The 20,361-nt window shown below is 39.2% G+C and overlaps 2 protein-coding genes across 2 annotated transcripts; both read left to right on the top strand.

Annotated features, from left to right (window-relative positions):
• Positions 1-430: 430 nt before the first annotated feature.
• lamtor2 (late endosomal/lysosomal adaptor, MAPK and MTOR activator 2) lies at positions 431-4,564 on the top strand. Its single transcript, XM_037073337.1, has 4 exons — positions 431-666; positions 1,782-1,944; positions 2,038-2,127; positions 3,994-4,564. Exons 1-4 carry the CDS (start codon positions 599-601, stop codon positions 4,048-4,050), a joined length of 378 nt encoding a protein of 125 aa, XP_036929232.1. The 5' UTR covers positions 431-598; the 3' UTR covers positions 4,051-4,564.
• Positions 4,565-6,421: 1,857 nt separating this feature from the next.
• Positions 6,422-18,379, top strand: rab25b (RAB25, member RAS oncogene family b). The gene is made up of 5 exons (XM_037073336.1): positions 6,422-6,757; positions 12,744-12,939; positions 16,054-16,247; positions 16,575-16,655; positions 17,743-18,379. Exons 1-5 carry the CDS (start codon positions 6,721-6,723, stop codon positions 17,859-17,861), a joined length of 627 nt encoding a protein of 208 aa, XP_036929231.1. The 5' UTR covers positions 6,422-6,720; the 3' UTR covers positions 17,862-18,379.
• The last annotated feature ends 1,982 nt before the right edge of the window (positions 18,380-20,361 follow it).

Below are 20,361 nucleotides of genomic sequence, written 5' to 3'. Positions count from 1 at the left end.
AGGGCCACAGTGTAGTTGTGGAGATAAAATTCAAATAAGAATTGTAATATTTACAATATTAATGAAGGTAAGAATGCAAACGCAGAAATACCTGTTTTTAAAGAAGATGTTCTCAGAGGGAAATAAGGTCCCCAAATATGAATAAAGTAAAACAGTTTGAAACTTTGTCCTTTAAAATCTGTTTATTTATTGGGTGTGTTCAGTCATCAAAATGAAGAGTTTCTTTTAGGCAAAAAAAATTAAAATGTCATCCAAAACTACAGAGTGCACCTTTAATATGAAATTACCCTAAAAAGTTAAGTACTCAGGACTTGTCTTGAGTAAATATACTTACACACTCGTCCAAACATAAAACATCTGAAAGAGAATCAGAGTATAAAATGTTTTCCTCTCATCAGTCGAGATCTTCAGGATCAGCTCGAAGCCTACAACTCCCACAATGCCTTGAGACGGCAAACCGGAAAGGGAAGTAAAAATACGCTCGTCACCTGACTTGACTGTTTGTTGATGAGTAGTTTTTGACAGTTTTAAGGCCGTTGTTTAGTCGTTTAACAGTGTTCCTTTTTTTTGTACATCAGTCGTTAATTAGTAAGTAGTGATGTTACGACCGAAGGCGCTGACGCAGGTCCTCAGCCAGGCGAACACAAACGGAGTCCAGAGCACACTGTGAGTACACTCAGCTAGCTAGCAGCATGCTAGCGAGATGCTACCTGGGTCAGAAGCTAAAGTGGCTGCTGACTGATATTACACAGTTTGTTGTTGTAACGGTGACAACGGTGAGTTTTTGACATATGAGGAAAGGTAAAAAAATAAATGTGAAAAATCTAAAGTAGCTGATTATGAAGCTGCTGAATGCTGTGGTGACGTTACAGGTTGGCTAATAACACAAAACATCAACCAATACGTCTTTTACTGCTATGATCAATAAGACATTTATCAGTTGTTTGTAAGTCTTAAGCCCTTAATAATCTGACGTCTAGAACTGATTTTAATTAACATTAACTTAATGTCACTGTCAATTAATCTGCGAATTAGTGCAACGTTTTTGAGTATTGTCAGAAAACACTTTATGGTCTGCTGTAGTTTGCCAGATTTATCCAGGTAATAGACCAATCTTGGAAAGTTTCATGTTCATTTAAATACTATTATCATAATGTTTAAGTAATTTTTAATTAAAAAAAAATAGAATATTACAAACTGATATAAGTACACTTTAGCCATTTATTTGCCTTGATTTGGGTTGGATTTTGTTGTTTTAGTTAATGAATAGTAACTGATGGGAGCCCTGTTATTAAAATTACATATAACTTTATCGGTTCCTTTAACTCACAACTTCCTTGCCAGAAAAGGTTTTCTAATGGAAAAACATCTAACATATTAGCCAATAATCAAAGTATTTGCTTTGCTGTGATTAATTAATTAATTAATTATCAAAATAATGTAAGAGTTGACAACAAAGTGGTTAATCATTGCAGCTCTACAAGAAGACAATTCAGACACTACAAAAATGCAAAACAAGACAAACTAGAACAGAAAATGCTTTTAATACAAGGTTTAAGGCAAATCATGAAAACAAATAATAAAATCCAACATCTTTTCTTAATTCATATGCGCTGATTGGATTGTTACTCGTGTGTTTGACTACACCCCTTGACTTAGCTACAGATATTTCCAACAAGAGAGATAGTTTAATTAAATATATGTGCTGATGGCTTATTGCAAAATAATTTCACGTGTTCATCTGCTGGATACTGAAACATCCCACATTACATTCTCTGCAGCTTACTGAACAATGAGGGCTCTCTTCTGGCTTACTCTGGTTACGGGGACACTGACGCACGAGTGACCGCCGCCATTGCCAGCAACATCTGGGCGGCGTACGACAAGAACGGCCACCAAGCCTTCAACGAAGACAAGCTCAAATTCATACTCATGGACTGCATGGTAAGAAGCGCAGGTCATCCAGAGCCGCCGCAGCTGTTTTTCAGTGATGATGGTGGACAGTTTTGTCACTTTCTCTCCCATGTTGTCTCGCAGGAAGGAAGAGTGGCCATTACCCGTGTAGCCAACCTACTACTGTGTATGTACGCCAAAGAGACGGTGGGCTTTGGAATGCTTAAAGCCAAGGTGAGAGTTTTAACCTCTCATTCCAGTTTCCTGCTTTCACTTGCACGGTATTTTACACATCGGCTGTACTCGCCAAGGCCCTCTGTATATTCTGAGTTGGAGCCCCTATTCAGTCTTTGCTGAAGGTCCCTGACTTTCACCATGTTATAGTCAACAAAGAATTAATTTGAATTTGAATTTACACAAGTTAAAAAGAGAGGGCGCCACCTTTCACTACTGGAAAGAATTTCAGCGTATTTTGTCCGGTCAAGGTTGGCCACGCACTGCCAGGCTGCTGTTTGTATATAGAGTTTGACATTTTCCGACAGCAGATCAGGTTTAAATATCTCTTGACAGGAATGGGAATTATAGAGATTTCCCGCAGCAACAAGTGAACACCATCGAGACAAAAAAATAATAATTTTATGATCAATGTAAGCAAGGTCTTCTCCCATCATTTTACATGCAGGTATGTTTCGAAATGTTTCTGCAGCATGGATAATTTAACGCGCAGCTGTTTCACTTTGGCAGAATGTCTTGACTCATTTACATTCACAGGGTACATCTTGATGAGTCTGTAAGCAGGTAAACATTGAATTTAATTGCCTGTGTAATGTGTGGGGATTCCCCAGACATTCAAGTCAGAATATTTAAGTCACAGTTTGAAAGACTGAGTGAAAGAATTACAGCGTTCACACTTTTTTGCTCCATGATGTGGTTGATTCCAGTTGAATATTCAAAATCCATGTGACTGAGAAGCTTCATTGACATTGTGATTAGCCTTAGGTGCTCTTTGTATTTTGACACAGCTGCATTCAACGATACAGTGGGCTGTGTACCAGTTTACTTTTTTTTTTTGCTGATTATTTCCACAGTTACGTGATTAATCATTTGGTTTATAAAACATTAGAATGAAAACATTTGCAGGGACTAAGATGATGTCAACAGATATCTTGTTTTGTCTGATGAAACATTCATTTACTCTGGACAAGGAAAAGCAGCAAACACTCACATTTGAGAATATAAAAGGTTAAAACGTTTGTCAAACTTTGCTAAAAAAATGGCGTAAATAATAGTTGATAATCAGAATCCTTTCTGTTACAGTTCTGTGTTGCGCTCCATGATGTAATGTTCATTTTAAAGTTTATTAAAACCAATCATGTCATATTGACTCTGCAGTAAACCTGTTGTTATGGTTCCTTATATTCCATTCAGTTTTTGAGGAATTTTAAGGTTCCCAAATAATGAAAAACTCACCTTTTCTGGGATTTGGGGTGTTATTTTTATTAGAATAAGTTTATTCTAGGTATTCCACTGGTGGAGGTCTTTTTCAACCATACAAACTCAGCCTCCTTCTCTCATTCTTTGAACCAAATTCTTGACATTTGCTCAGATTCACAAACCTTTTTTGTGTCTTACGCAGTGTTTTAAAGTGTAAAACTGTTGCCTAGACAAAGTACAGAGCGACCGTAAACAGTGAAGAACAGTGTGTTGAAAAGTGCAGTAAAAATTCAGTTGAGGTTTATATTCCCAATGCACCGTATACATGTCCCGAGAATGCTCCTAAAACAAGATCAATACCAACATTTCCCACATCAGTCATAATTGGGAGGTGCTACATTCCGAATAAGAGTTGATTAAGAAGATCCAAATGGAATAACTTGTAATTCTGAATACTGTGTGGAAGAATAGAGTGCATGTTAAAGTAGCCAGTGACATATTAACACCTGAGGCAGTGGCTCAAAATGATCCGTTCACTTTGAATACAACCTCTGTTGACGCTGCTGTGTGTGTGTGTGTGTGTGTGTGCGTGCGTGTGTGTGTGTGTGTGTGTGTGTGTGTGTGTGTGTGTGTGTGTGCGTGTGTGCGTGTGTGTCGTGTTTGTAGGCAGAAGCTCTGGTGCAGTACCTGGAGGAACCATTAACCCAAGTGGCAGCGTCGTAGTGGAGACCTGATCGAAGTTTTGCCTGGAGAAGAAAAAAAAAACCATCCTATGATCCAGGTCATTATGGACGACTGTAACATTCAGTGTACATGCGTGTGTGTGTGTGTGTGTGTGTGTGCGCAGCGGGGGAGTTTGTATTTATAATCGTGGTGTTGAAACTAATAACTCTATGGGTTTTTAAATGTTTGCCCTCCCTTATGACTCATCTAATGGTCTGTTATGAAAGTCCACTTAATTTGTCAGCAGGTAGTCTGAGTGTACAACTGCTGAAATGATTCCATTATCAACCGGTCCCACGGATGATTCATTCATTTGCAATTCTAGTTCAGGCTTGCTGAGAAGAGTTGAGCGGAAAATTGAGCATTTTGAATCCAATCAGAGGAGTAAAATGCATTAAATACAAAGGATTGTGGAAACCTTGATAGGAATGTCTGCCTGATTAAAATGCATTATGTTTATTTGCTATGTTTTCTTTCTAAGCTGTCAAATAAACCGTTTTTGGACAAATATTCACACAGTCTTATTTTGTGTTTTTGCGCTGAACTGAGTGCCGGATGTGACATAAATTGGCTTAAAGATGGAGATGACAAATAACATAATATAGAATAAATAACAAGTAACATAGAAAGGGCCCTTAAAGCAATCTTGAATAGATTTCTGAAGCCAATATGAAGCTCTATTATTAGCTTTTTGCATGGCTTAGGTTTATTATGAATGGGTTGAGGTGAATGCAGAAAAAGAGCTAGAAATCCTCATGTTAGTATTTTGTTCCTTGAAAAATAAAGATTTTTATTTTCATTATTCTCACATTACCATGATGCTGTTTAAAGTATTAACAAGTATTCATTTCTCGAGTCATTAAAGCATGTCTTTAACTTGTACGATGTGATGAAATTACAGTTTTGCATCCCCAGCTCACTGAAATTTTCCTCGAGATAATCACGGATATCCTCGCTCGCTCGCTCACCTTAAATGTGAAATGAATTCAGAAAGCAATCATTTAAGTAGTGTAATGATTGGAAAACTGAAAAAAAACACCTTCATTCCAAGTACAGTTCAGTACAAAGTCTTGAAAGCCTTGAACAAAGTTCTGTTTTTCCCCCTTCACTTTAAATCAGTTGGAGATTTAACTCACACTGATTAAAACAAGATTTTCCCTTCCAGTGTTTTGCACGCTGGATGTCAGTGTGGGCAGTAATGACTCACGGCTAAAAGATTTAATGGGAGCCCCGAATTTTAAAGTGAAAGGAGTTTTCTCATTTAACACTCTGAGTCAGACAGGCGCAGGTTAACCGTTTAAAAAAAGGCCTTTTAATATGTTGTTATGATGCATTTATGTCTATGAGTGACCTTACGGAAGTGTCCTGGAGCCCATGTAGTAAAAATCCTTTATCCATTCCAGTGTTTCACAAAGTGTTGAACTTTGCTGCATCCTTATTTACTTTCATACTCAATCACGATACTAATAATTGGTTATTGTAGGTATGAAACATTACCAAATCAGTCAAACTTAAAGCAATATTATCACCAACAAGTTTTTATCTTAAATTAACAGCTTCAAAATCATGTTGATGACAATTGCTGTAATCACTTAGAAACTGTCGGGGGCACCAAAGACCACAACAAGCCACTGTGTACCTAATTTCACTTTAAGTTTAGATATGTTAAAATATATCTGATAATAAATGTGCTTAAGTATCAAAATCACAATTAAATGTCAATTATACATATATTCATGTTTGTAGGTCCAATATTCAGCATTTTCCAGATGATCAGAATCAGTGAGGGGCTTCTTTTATCCAATTGTTGATAAAAAAAAAAGAATCATTTAAAAAAGTTTTACTTCGGCTCTGATGCAGCATGTAATCTACAAAGTAACTAGTGACTAAAGCTGTAAAACAGTGGGGTGGAGGTATGTCAGATAATTTAAATATTCCAGCAAAGTACAAATATCTTGAAATTGTATTTAAGTGTAGTTCATTAGTTGTCACTGGCAGAGGGAAAGACACATGTAGATGTGTGATAATGTGTGCAGTCTGCAGTAAAATCAGCATGTATGGCGTCATTTTCTCTGACAGTCAAGGAGCTTAAGAAGAGATTGATAAAGAAAAAGTCACCAAATAACGTGATGTTGCAATATTATAGAAATATGTTGTAAACTCTGTTTCATTCTGGATTTCACCATGAAGTGATGAAGCAAGAAGACCTGCCTCCTGCTTCCTGCTTCCTGCATGCAGTAATCTCACTGCTCCAGCAGGAGACGCCTGACATGATCCGTCAGCTGCTACCTGCCAGTCGCCCCACCTGTCCAACCTGCCCTGCACTGTATCCATAACTAGGACACACCTCCACTGCTGCCCCACCGCTCCCTGACACAAGCCCCGCCTGCTGCAGCGCAGCAACCTGGACACACTCAGCATGTCGTGTTCAAACAAGCCAGCTTTCTGTTAACTCAGATAGGGAAGGGTGGTGAAGGGCAGAAAGCTGGCGACTAACATTCATGTGTCAAAACATCTCTGCAGCCATTTTCTTTCCTGAAGCCTTAAAGGAACTGAGGGGCAGGCAGCTTGTGGTGTGAGTCAGTGTCATCTTACATCCTGCAATCAGTCCCCGGAGTGGTGGAGACGCGGCAGCAGACTGTGGGGGCAGCAACATTGAATGGACAGAATATGGGGTCAGACGAGGCCTACAACTTTGTCTTTAAGGGTGAGTAGATGCTCTGCTGCCTACCTGCGTTGATCTCAAGGTGAAGTCTTTAAAAGGTCTTATGTTGTTCCTCAAATTACACTTCCTCGTTTAATATTAACCAGGCCATTTCAAGGAAGAGGAAAGTGTGTGTGTGTGTGTGTGTGTGTGACTGTAATAGATCATTGGTAATGACTGTTCAGTGCAATATGCAGTACTTGGTAATACACAGATTAGACAGCTCACAGCCTGAATGTATGTGTCAGTGTGTTAACAGCCCAGTCAGCTGTTCTGGTAAATATTGAATGTAGGTATAAGTCTCAGAACACATCAGGTGAGTTGTATTATTATCACACTGAGTGAGATCACAATCACATTAGCAGTTCAGCACGTTCTTCCTGGGTAAGTGCATACTGAGGCTGATTGTTGCAACCAGGATGTGTACTCTAATTCCTGCTTATCTGCTGCATTCCCAGCAGAACAACACTGTAACACAGAGAGTCTGGTTTAAAGCAGAGAATCAGTCACACACTTCAAAGTGCCTCACTCGGTTAGTAATCTTTCCACATGCAACACATCTACATCTGCTCCGTTCTTTGACAACTTGCACCTTTCACTACTCACTCTATTCATTCTGCACTCTGCCTACATGGCATAGTAATCATTTCCTATATGCAGCTGGTTGAGATGCCAGATGGCTCTTCCTAGCGGATGTACGAGAGAGGTGAAAATTTTGGTCCATGTACAGTGATTTGACATTTTGGGTACAAAAATGCCACGCTGATGAAAGGCACCGCAGGTGAATATTGAGGCCAAAGTTAACTGGTGTCCAAAGCATCAAAAAGCATCAGTGGAAAATGAGATGACAGTCAGCAGAGCCCCAAATTTACACATAACAAATCTGCCTCGAAGAGTGGATCGGTGAGGGTGCAGATCACATAACAACATCGCTGGCACGAGGACTTTTGTTGCATGTCATTACCCTGCCATCGAAAAACCTTCCAGTTTTTGGAAACTTATTTGCTTATTTACTCTCTTGCCGAGAGTTAGATGAGAAGACTGACACTCTTCATGTGGTATTGGAATAATCACATGAATTCCCCCTCAAGTCAGAACATCAAGTTGGACGTTACACATCCATCTTTTGCTCACATTATTTGTAACATGATATGAGATCTCTGTCTGTGATCTAGATTAGTTTAGAAGTGTTATTTATTAGCAATAATCTTGATTTCAATGATGATGCAATACTTCAGTGGTTTTAGGGAATGTACTGGTGCAGCAGCGAGCCTGAGACAAAATCATTGTGTAATAAAAACTTCACACAGTTGTCAGCGTGTTGTATAAACCAGTGGTTCATGACCGCCTCCCTGCACCGAAACTTTAAACCAACAACATCCTGAAAGCGGCGAAATGAAAAGAGTGTGTGTGTGTGTGTGTTTGTGTGTGTCCAATCAGAAGTCATGTGACTTTTACTTACAAACACTCTCATCTAAAAAAAAACAATTTTGAAAGTGCCATATGTAAGAATTGGGCACCTGTCGAATGTATAATCCAAACAAATAGGGGGCAGCATATCAGCAGATACTGCTAACTGCTGCTAAATGTAGCCACTGTTAGCTAGTTAGCAGCGAGTGGTTGTATTAGCTGACTCTGCCTGGACTGGGACCTCAGAGCACTAAACAACACATACACTCCCCTCCTTGGGGTCACAACACCCAATGTTGAGAATAACTTAAACAGTCTGAGAAATAAAATATTTCCATCACAGGAAATGAGACCGTCCAAGGAGTGCATTGTGCTGGCTAGCTTAGCTTAGCATAAAGACTGGAAACAGGAGGAAACAGCTAGATTGACAGGGTCATGTGCAAGATCTTTTCCTTAGCCAGAGGTCTCCTGGAGTCTCTGCCGGTTGTCTAGCAAACTTGTGGTGTCAATGGTCACTGCCACCTGCTTCCTGCTGCTCCACCTGCTTCCAGTCATTATGCTAAGCTAAGCTAAGCTGGTATTGATCCTCTGATTTAACTCTCTGTGAAGAAGTCTTGGAGAGGAAAAAGGGAGAAACCTTGGGGGCAGCAACAGAGGAGGGATCCCCCCTCCTTGTATCTGATGAATTGTCAATGTTCTCTCAAAGCTTTTATCACTGAATAAACAGGCTCGGTGCTTCCAAACAGTGTGTGGCTGTAGTGTCTTGAAAGCATGAGCAGGTTTTCTTTCCACCCAGCGATTCACTGATAACACAGAGAGACTTATCGCTAAAATCAAATTCTATGGTTTGCGTGGAATGTAAGCCTGCAAACTCTCAACCTTCCACACACACCACACATGGACACATTGTAGACGAGGAGTGGAGTTTTCATTAAGCCCCCAAACTCTTTGTTGTTCCGTCCTGAAGGTCATAAAACACAAAGAAAAAACGCACACCATGAAAATTGAATCCTCACTGCAACACATTAAGTTGTTCCTGGCCTTCTCAGGATCAACAAACCAGGTCGCCGGAGAGCTTGAAGGCCTCTTGTCCCACACAGCCATAGAAACCAGAGGCTTTTGTTTGCATAAGAAGTTACTCAGTGGTGGAGGAGAAGAGGGGGGAAGCAGCCGGTCTCACCTCACCCACTGGAAAAAGGAGTAGCACAGTGAACAATTACCTAAAACAAGCAGAAGTAGAGCAACTTGTAAAACATTCTGTGTGGCTTCAGGTTAAACATACTGTTAGTAGAAAAACTGGGGCCAAGTCGTTTTTAAAATGTACCTTTATGGAAGTCAGCAGGCGTTCAGGAAAAACATGCCAGCATTTTTTTTTTTATCTGATTCTGTGACAAGTGATCAGTAAACTCCAGATGACTGTCATTCTTGGCAGTTTAGAAAAGATGTGATAAAACAATCTCATCACAAGGTCCATTTAGTTCACCCAGTTTTGAAGGGATTCTTGATGTTCAGGTTGGCATTTTTGGGGGGAGATTTTAAAGAATTTCTCTTCATTTTGGCTGAAGTTGAGGTGAATAAATTAATTATTGAACAAACCACACAACGTTTGTTTCACAACTGTCCTGGCACTTCAAATCATGCCACATGATCTTGGGAATGTGAACTACTACAGTTTCACGATATTCTCAGCTCACTGGTGAAGATCACGTGATATGATTGAAAGTACCATAACGAAACTAAAATGGACTTTTTGGTCGCCAGTGGCAGAAAAAGTAACAAAACTACAATGAAAAACTACTTCTAATACAAACGTATTTGAAGCAAAAGTTTCTTTAGGTATCAAAAAGTGAATGTTCTCAGCATAGAAATGGATATTTTGTATGAATGTATACATATATTGTCAATGTGAAACTATATGCAATGTACATGTAAACACAACATGTTTAATGTAAAACTCTTTAACTCAAAGGTAACAGTGACTGTGGCTGTCAGATAAATGTAGAGTAATGTAGAAGTGAAAATGCAATATTTTGCTCTGAAATGTGGTGGAAAAGGAAGAATATCATCAGAATACAATATAAAAGTAACTTAGAATACTTAAGAACACAAGGTGATTAGATACTTTCTGTGTCATTGTTTCATAGCAAATTTCAATGTAGAGTTTCCAACTAAATCTTGATTATTGTATGTTCATTTAACCAACACAATTTTTAGTTTATGACATCACTAACCATTGGAAATTTGGAAATGTAGCTGTATTCTATGAAAAATTAGATGTCATGTTCACCTTTTCATTCAAATTAGGCCCTTTTACTCTGATATCACACAAAGGCTGGGAGCTCAGATGTTGTAATGTTGTCTTCTACGGTGCAGCTCAAATTAATTCAGAAATATCAGCATACGTCTGGGAGACATTTGTCTAAACCTAGACATGAAACACAGAGGATGCAATCAAGCTGTAATCTTAGCTAGAAAGTTGTTCAATGCTAATTTTAGCCGGCAAGTTATCAAATACGTTGTTTTACTTTGAAATGCGGCTGAACGAGCCTCCAGATTTTCACTGTTCATCATCTCTTTCAGTTTCTGATCAACTGGGAAGCTGTGAAATGAAAATGTATCCGATTATCTACCATGATATGATGTGCAACCTGGAACACAGCAGCATCAAGTTCCCCACTCTGAGCTGAAGGAAAATGTCTGCCATGTTTATAAGGTCTACTTTTATAAAGGTGGATATACTTTCAGACAGAGACAGGCCAGCTGCTTTCTCCTCTTTCCAGTCTTTATGCCAATCAGCTGCACACTGTAGCTTCATATTTACTGGACAGACATGACAGTTGTATCCATCTCCTCCTTTTATTCTTGGCAAGAAAGCGATTATGCATGTTTTGCAAAATGTCAAATGATTATTTGAACTCCCATCACACCCTAACGCCATCCATAATTGCTGTAGAGATGTCACAAGGACTTGGTTTAGCTCAGTGATCTCAAGCTCACACACCTCAGTATTAAGCTGTGACTGTGTCCTATCCAGTCGAGCAGAGATCCCAGTCCAACTGTGTTTGCACAGTTTGGTCATACTTTCCCATCTGTGCCAATTAAGCCAAGCCTGTTTTTTCTCTCTGACTCAGCTTCGAACAACTGAAACCCAAACATTAGTCACTGAAATGTTCAGAGGGGGTGTCTGTGTCACTTCTTGTCCTGTTTACCCAGTCAGAAGCTTCCTCTGACCAAGATAAAAGGAAGTAGCAGCTTAACTTGTTCCACCTGATTTGGATTCACCTTACACTCTTAGCGACTGTTTTACTGTCAGAAACAAAGGCTCAGACTTCAGTTTTCTAGTGGGGGAAGTTTCCTGTATGTACATTTGTTCTTTGGTTTTGAATATAGGTAAAACAAAAGTCCCTCTTACCAGCAGGGACGCATGCACGACTGATTTCAGATGGCTGTGCTGCAAAGCTACAGTGATAACTGAAACAATGCTTAAGCCAATGTTGATAAAACTGGAAACAATGTAGAATGAAGTTTTAATGAAGTCCATTCCCCATTTCCTTCTGTTTTATACATGTTCTTGTGCATGAAAAAAACCTTGAAAATTAAAAAGTCAAAGTCCAAACCAACAGAAGCTCCTCTCTCCCACATTAAACACTGCTCCTGAAACGCCTCATCAGAACCCCCACCTTTAATTCCATTAATTTGTGTCATCACACTACGTCACCATGTCACACATTTCCAAAAATGTATGCCTATATGCTTGTTTGGCATGTAGGAATTGATTAAGCACAGCTGCTCTGTGGTTGTTAGCGGTTCTGGGTCAGACGTGTGTGAGCGGACCAATCAGAGCAGATTGGGCATTCGGGGGAGGGGCCTTAAAGAGACAGGAGCTAAAACAGATTGTTCAGACTGAGGGGGGATAACTGGTGTATCTTTTGAACACTAAAGCATGTAAAAAAATATTGTAGTTGTCACCTAAACCAATATTATGAACCTGTATAAGTCCTCCCCTTCTGCCCAGACTGTTGGAAGTGTCAGTCCTTTCTGTGCTGTTCCGCCCTCATTCCTCACTGTCTAAAAAACAAATAATCACTGTGTTTTAGAATTGGCATCTCACCAGGGCAATGCTGGAACAGCCTACGGCCCAACAAGATCTTCTGTTATCTCCTTACCCATCAGTAATACAGTGTTTTCTTTTACAGACCGAAGTCACGTAGCGTTCCCCAGTATTTTATTCAACATCTCCTCTCCCTGCATTATTTACTCGGCATGCTTGACTTAAAACGATTACCGCATTTACCATGAAGGTGTGGTGCTGTTTTTAAAATAGGACATCATATCCCTGATGGCGTAATTAGCCCCAGACTTAAACAGCTTAGACCAAAGATTTATGGGGCAATCAAGAAAGACACACCTAGACTAAAGGCTTCACTTAAGAGGGGCTTATATTAGGCTCTGTGGATATGAGTTTTGTCTCCTTTATCCAAGAAAAACTGGCTTTATAGTTTAGCAACACCCAAATCAAACCCACCCCAGTAAACTGAACGTTAACACCTGGCTGTACTGCGTTTTGTGTCCTCTGCAGTGGTTCTAATAGGAGAATCTGGTGTAGGGAAGAGCAACCTGCTGTCTCGCTTCACCAAAAACGAGTTCAACCATGACAGTCGCACAACCATCGGGGTGGAGTTCAGCACGCGGACAGTGCAGCTCAACAGCTTCACCATCAAGGCCCAGATCTGGGACACGGCCGGGCTGGAGCGATACCGGGCCATCACTTCTGCGTAAGTGTCAAAAACCCATCACGGCTATTTTAGATCCATTACAGCCACAGTGTAGAATGAATGTTTCATCTGTATGTTCGGGTATTGTTGCCCAAATGTGCAGATTTTCAAGGCATTCCTGCACAGTTCACATGCTCGTGGTCTGCACCAACCCAAAAAGAAGGGTTGTTCCCTTGTTCCTGTCTGTCCAACTAGGACAGATGGGCATGTAAAGAGCCAGAGGGACTGATCTGATTTACTTCATGGTCCTACTCTCAGTAAAGACATTGAACCTGATCCAGGCAACCAGTGGATGTGTCATTTAGTAAACGCTGGAGATGATGGTAGCTGGATTTTACCTTTGCTAGCTGTTTACCCTGTTTCCAGTGTTTGTGCTAAGCTAACTGGCTTCTCGTGTTTACTTTTAGGTGAACGTTATCTTTACACACTGACTAGAAACTTTCGTCTTAACATTTTTTGGAACAGGTTCGATTTCCTGTAGGATTTTTGGCATCTGCCACAAGCCATTAGAGCGCTGATTCCATTTTGTCTCAGACTCCGTGTGCGAGATTTCTGTACATCCTGTTTTTACTGAATGACAGATTTAAAGAAATGCATACAGCAAACAGAGTTTGTGTGCAAAGGCCTAATCAATCTTCTCATCGAACTCTCAGCTAAAAAGTGAACCAGCGTATTCCTTTAAACAGCAAGAAGATACACAATTTCAAACAATAGGTACCGCCTTTATGTGTGAACACGATGAATCTCTGTGCAACATTGGATTACTAGACCTTCAAGGTTCCTCGTTGTCCTTGGTTGACACTTAATTTCCCAGATCCACTTTGTTTGAACTTATCCAGCTGTATCCAGTCAAGTTGTAGGAGAGAACCACGAAGAACAAACATTAGGTTTCTGATCTCCAGTTGGATAAAATGATCTGGAAAATAATTTTAATAGCAAACAAAAACTATGCAGTGGGCTTATTCAGGACTGCTCAGTCAAAAGTTTAGGACTTGGGACTTGACTTGAGACTTCAGTGCAAAGACTGGTTACTTCAAACCAACTTGGTGACTTGGTGCCACTTCTTAATGAAGGTGTTTTATTTCCTCATAAAAAACACCATAAGCCAAGTTCAAAATTTTCCCTCATGCATATCATACATATCATACAGTAAATGCATGTTATCCTAGCAGATACACTGTTTTGGAAATTGAACTTGTGTTCAAACATGCACACCTGTCCTTTATTTTAGCAGTTTTTTAAACCAACATTTCGTGCCTGTTTTCTTGCTCTATAGCTGTTGAGTAACCAGTGTGTCAGCATCTTAAGGTGGTGCTGTTATCAGCCAAAACACAGGCAAGGACAGGCACTGATCCTCGGTTTCCTCCCACATTACCTGAAAAACAACCAGCACATTCTCGTCTCCTGTCAGTTTCCAGTTGGCACGTTTAGGCTCCAAAATCCAACTGGTTAGAGCAGAGACACTCAGCCCTCAGTGGGTCTCACTTCTATCTGAGGGAGCTCCTGATTCAGTCTTTTTTTAAAATAATTATTAAACTAGAAGGATTAACAGTGTGGAAAGTGGTTTTAAAACAAAAGAACCATGTCAACTTTATTTTTAAGACATGGGAAAAATCTGAGGATATGCCAGACCGCTGGATTAGCTCTTTTCTGACAGCTTGGATTTTGGAGTAATTACTTGCCGATTTATTCCACTATGCAAATTCTCACTCCCATGGAATTTCTCATTTGTGCTGTAACAAGCAGCTAAAACCTATTAAAGTGGAATTAATTATACTACTGGAAGAGGGGAGCAGCAATGTAATTGTGAGGGAAGAACTGATTGGTTCATGACTTCTGAGCGATCGCCGGTCATTACATTTTTTCTCAGTTGTCAGCAGCAGAAAGTGGTTATACTCAATGAAGGCAGGACAATGCTTAAAGCGTCCATTATGAATCTTTTTATATTAACAATAATGGATCACGTATAATGTGATATTGGGAAAAGAGTTACTTTTAGTCAAGAACCCTCAGAGGATTATCACCTGACTCTGCAGAGCTGTATGCCACCGTTTCAACTTACTGTCTTTTTTTTTTTGTTTTTTTTCTGGCACTTGAAGTGTTTTCATCCACTGCCACTGCTGGTATAATGCCATCTTCTGCCATAGTAGCTGAAAATGTATGCTAGCTTCCCAGTTGTCTCTTTGGTGATCGTAGTGGAGCATTTATCTGCTAAGGGGCAGATATTTCCCTCAGAATCTGGTGAAGAGCAAAAAGGGCGCTAAATGGACAGTAAATATTGACTTTAATTGATCAGTTGTCCAACAACACGACTCCCATTGAGCTGTTGTTGCTCTCTAACATCTGAATGTGAGGTGGCAGGTGCTCATATCAATGTAAAGTTGGGGTTGATAAGGCTGTAGAAACCAGCAAATGCAAGCTAGATTTTTAAAGTATCAACCAAAAAATCTGCTCTACCACAACATGATCATATATTCACACTGGCCAGCCGGTGGATATGTGTGACCAGCTAGTTTTCGACAGTCAACATGCGCTCTTTTTAAAATCTAATAAATACAGAAAAAAACAACTCTGTTACATGCCATAGTCATGATAACACAAACAATATAGCTGTCATGAATGAACCTCAGTCAGAAAAGACCACCCTGCACAGTAGTCCTGGTGTGTTTTGTGCTAACTGGGTTAGCTGCTAAACTACTGTTTGAAGTCGTTTTGGTTGCAGTTTCTCTGCAGTGTCTTGTTGCCTCTAGCTTTGTTAGCTTTTGCAAAATATCCTTGCAGGGCCTTGTGAAAGATTGTGGTCATGCATAGTGAGTACATGGACAAAGTGCGTGCTGCTAGGCAGGTACATAGACAGATAGGCTGTCCAATCATATGATTTGAGCAAATGGTACCTGATATTTTGAGTATTTGATTAATTGATTGCTGTTGGGATTTTAGGTGATGTTCTACAAATAAGACAAACAAACTTATCAACCCTGGGTTTAACTAAAGAAATCCACTGCAACAACTCAAACAAATTGTCCAGGGGCTTGTGTAGGCAACCAAGAATGACAGGGAAGGTCCCTTAATGCCACATAAGGAGTAACTGGAACGGTAATCTCTTCTGAACAGGTATTACAGAGGCGCCGTTGGAGCCCTGCTGGTCTACGACATCACCAAACACCTTACCTATGAGAGTGTGGAGCGCTGGCTGAAGGAGCTGTACGAACACGCTAAACCCAACATCGTGGTCATGCTGGTGGGCAACAAGACTGACCTGGAGTCAGAGAGATCTGTGCCAACCGAGGAGGCTCGAGACTTTGCAGGTACAGAGTCAACAAGTGTTAACATCGCTGGAATTAGATCTGTTTTGTTCATTGTTTGTAGTTGGTTAATGGGAACTGAATTCAGGTCAGACTTGTTCCTATTCATTGATTCCTCATGGCGATAAAAGTGACTTCACATGATTAAAGATATATTAGCTCATGTTGTTCGAGGGCCCGGTACTTCACTCCGAGCCCACATTTCTGTGAGGATTATATATGAGAAGATTAACAGTGAGAATGTTGTGATTTGGGGACTGTAGCTTTAAGGAAATCATACACGACATATACAGTATGAAATGACTAACGAAGATTACTTGTATTTTCTAGAAAAGAAAGGTCTTTTGTTTCTGGAGACCTCTGCTTTGGCATCAACTAACGTAGAGGCAGCATTCAACAACGTCCTAGAAGGTAATTTAATTCAACGCTCTCTCTCACTCTTTAAATCTGATGTCCATGTCCAAGTCTGCTACATCCAATACAATAAGGTTGTTAGTTTACAATTATGTGGGTGGCCTCCATCTGCTCAGCTCATAGTGGTGTGGAGAAAGGTCAGGATACACTGACCTCCGGTTGTCCGGAGGCAGTCGTTTGATTGACTTACTTCCGAAAGAAAACCCTCTGCAGCTTTTTTTAGTTGAACGTAGGGGTGGGCAATATAACATAAAAATGTTTGTTTCACATTCTATCTCAGGATACTCCAGTGATGATTTTGCCTCTTTTCACTCTATTTGCAAACATATTTTAAGAAAGAAAAAGCAATTCTAAATGTTTTTTGGCTTCAAATAAGAATAAAAATGAGGTATAGGCCAACGTGTGAGTGGCCTGCATGATATTGTAGGTTAATCCGTTAATGTAATGTGATTCTTTCTGAGTTAGACAAGGGATTTGGCATCTCAATAGCATTTATTCAGCAGAAAGCCCAAAGTTAATAATGTAAGTAAGTATAATAGTCAGTGTAAAGTACATTTACATTCAGACAGACAGGAAGATCACAAATGTTATGTTAATAGGAGAGCCAGCTCAGCTCGCATTGTAGTATTAAGTTTTTCAAAGAGCAATGTGAAAAATTAACTGGCTTCAAACGAAACTTACGTTCCAGATTGTATTCTGCTAAAAAAGACGCTGGCCACGATGGCCATGGGCGTGCTATTTATGCATTTTACATCGTTGACCTCACTGAGAAAACAGTGTGAATTAAAATGGTTAACGCAAACATTCAAGGCTTTTCCAGTAGTTGTGAGAACATTTGAATCAAAGTAAAGTGAATCCACTGTTCATCAGATGGATGGAACTAATAAAAATGTAAAGGGGAAATAAGGGTGTTTTGTTTGTTTGTCTTCCACATGTTATTGGTACCACAGTGATTTGGTTCTATAATACTATTTATAATATCATTCCTTTTTCCTCTTAAACTTCTCAGAAACACAGCAGCTTCTTTCTATCCTACCATGTTGTGTTTTATATGTATTTATAATATATTCACTTCCTGCCGTAGAGATTCACAAGCGGGTGGGCAGTACTGAAGGGGTTCGGAGCTCCATCAGTGCCGTGTCCTTGAGCAGCTCCAGAGGAGAAAACACAGAGGAACAGAAGCCGTGCTGCAGGAACCTCTGATCACGAGGTCCTCGAGAATCCCAGGGTCCTCAGAGTGGTCGACGGGCGAACTCCTCCTTCACCCACAACCCTGTGCTAGAGCTCGACGACAGGCGGGCGACTCGCCACCTGCAGGTGTCAATATAAACGGTCCAGGCTTAAGTGATGTCACTGTGAAACGACTGATTCACACGTTTTACAAACTGCGTGGTGGCAAGTGGTATTCAAAAGATGATTATGTGAATGAATGCAGCTGGAGACCAACATCAATCTATCAACAGTACCTGCTGACTATTGAGCATAGGTCAAAATCAGAAAAATTAATAAAACTGTGTTACCTGTTAGATGATATATTTATAATCCATGCAAAGAATTGGCACCATGGCACGTTTAATGTTGTAAATGTAAATGACACGATGATAAAGTTGGTATGTATGGACTGTGAGTCTTGCTCTCAATGTTGTGTGTTGTGCTCCAGCTGATCTAAGATGAGTCAGATTTCATTTCTGTTGAGGAATAAACAATTTATGGAGACAGTTGCTCTACTGCGTGTTATTTGTGTATCAAAACAGCACATGGTATTCCAGTTTCAGTGTCCTGTTGTTGTTGAATGCTGGCTCACTGTCACACTGTCACGGCTCGCTGGAAAGCTGCAGCCATTGTAAATGTTATTAGAAACACCTGTGTTTGTCCTACTGGAACAAGTCAAATGCCCGCAGTGATACAAGCAATTGAATTTCCAAGTAATTAGAGTTACCAGATGAGTAAGGACTGCCACCTCAGTTCAAGTGAAGTTCAAGTTTCCAACTACATTAACACAGACACAGCAGTTAACTGACAATTCTTTTGGGAAGTTCACCTCTATGAGAAACACCGTATTGTTAAACTGTTTCATTTCTAATGCTCAGCTGCGTCATAATGTAACATGTACACATGAACATGAAACATTTATTGTGATAACATATACGCACATACAGTATACAACATTTTTGTAATTACATAAAAGAGTCACATTATTACAAGACATTTTCATGTTATGCCAAGATATTTATTACAATATATGGTATTATTTCGTTCTATCATGAAACATTTTGTATTACATAAACCATATGTTAAAACATTAAAAGTGTTAAAAGTGTCACATTATAACATCATACTTACATACTTTTAATGCTATAACAATAAGTTATCAGGGGGTAAAATTAAACCATTCTTGTTACATGCATGGAACAAGATAAATAGTATATTGTTATAAAAAGTAAGTTTGAATGACGTAATCATGTAAAAATATCATGTTACAACATCACGTTATAACGTACAACATTTTATGTTACATTGTAATAACTTATGGTTATGAAATGTTTCACACTGTGACGTGATACCTTATAGTGTTCTAACGTGAACAGTTTCACATTGTAACGTGATTATTTATCATTATAACATAAAATGTTTAGAATTATAACAATAATATTTTCATGTCATAATCTTTTTACAATATATTATCTCAAACGTTAAAGTTTCATTTCAATAACAGGATAAGTAGTATGTTGTTAAAAGTTATGTTTCTTGTTACAATGTGAGAAATTATGATGTAGTAACGTGAAAATATCTTTTAATATCATGGCAGCAATACACTACCAGAATATGTAGGAACTTTATAATGAGGTCTGAAAGTGTGTATGACTTCAACATTACAACAAATGAAGTCAGAAAGATTTAAAAATAAACAGTTCTGTGAGAAAAATGAAAAATGTATGTTAGATGTACAAGCAGGATGATGATGGTGCATGAATGAGTGCACAGCTGTCTTAAAAATGGCTGGGGAGACATGATAAAAATGTTTTTCCTTCCTGCTGCTAATTAAATAACAGTAAGACCAAACCGGCTGTCAGTGGATTCGCTGATAGAAGACGAGTTAAACCAATAATGGCCTTTTATCAAACTCCAGATATCAACCGGTCTGTGTTATCCATGTCTCCATGTTTGATATGAAGTTTAAAGTTCCTTGGTGACACACAGCAACTTGACAACAGTGTAAAACCTGCGACGGAATCTCATTTTATTGATGTGTTTAAACACTGACTCAATAAAAGCTGAGAGGTGTTTCAGGGACTTTCCAATTCTGTTAAGTGTTATATTGTGGGAAATACAAAAAAAAAATATTTTTTTTTTATATCGGCTTTACTTACTAATACTGAATGTGCGAACATGATTATATTAATAGAGTTTACAGAATCAACTATTTTTCCTTCAAATATGTTTTCTTTTCTTGTGACCAAAATAAAACCTCAACACAGGGCTAGGCAATAAATCAGATATTGTGATATTAGATATCATCTTAGAGTTTGGATGTCATTATATTATAAATTCATCTGTGAATATTTAATATAATATAATATAGTTAAAATAAATGTTAGTGGCACCCCTAAAATCATGACATAATTCTCTGTGTGGTTTGATAACAATGTTTTATGACCATTTACATATTCTGTCATCAATGTGTATAAATGTGTCTCGATAT

The sequence above is a fragment of the Acanthopagrus latus genome, chromosome 17 (genome assembly GCF_904848185.1).
Source record: "Acanthopagrus latus isolate v.2019 chromosome 17, fAcaLat1.1, whole genome shotgun sequence".
Classification (NCBI taxonomy): Eukaryota; Metazoa; Chordata; class Actinopteri; order Spariformes; family Sparidae; genus Acanthopagrus; species Acanthopagrus latus.
This window is presented reverse-complemented; position numbering and strand designations above follow the sequence as displayed.

Coding starts and splice junctions, on each gene's coding strand:
- rab25b (XM_037073336.1), top strand. CDS start 6,721: ATGGGGTCAGACGAGGCCTACAACTTTGTCTTTAAGG. Junction 6,758..12,743: donor CTACAACTTTGTCTTTAAGG/GTGAGTAGATGC, acceptor TGTCCTCTGCAG/TGGTTCTAATAGGAGAATCT. Junction 16,656..17,742: donor ATTCAACAACGTCCTAGAAG/GTAATTTAATTC, acceptor TTCCTGCCGTAG/AGATTCACAAGCGGGTGGGC.
- lamtor2 (XM_037073337.1), top strand. CDS start 599: ATGTTACGACCGAAGGCGCTGACGCAGGTCCTCAGCCAGGCGAACACA. Junction 667..1,781: donor AACGGAGTCCAGAGCACACT/GTGAGTACACTC, acceptor CATTCTCTGCAG/CTTACTGAACAATGAGGGCT. Junction 1,945..2,037: donor TCATACTCATGGACTGCATG/GTAAGAAGCGCA, acceptor GTTGTCTCGCAG/GAAGGAAGAGTGGCCATTAC.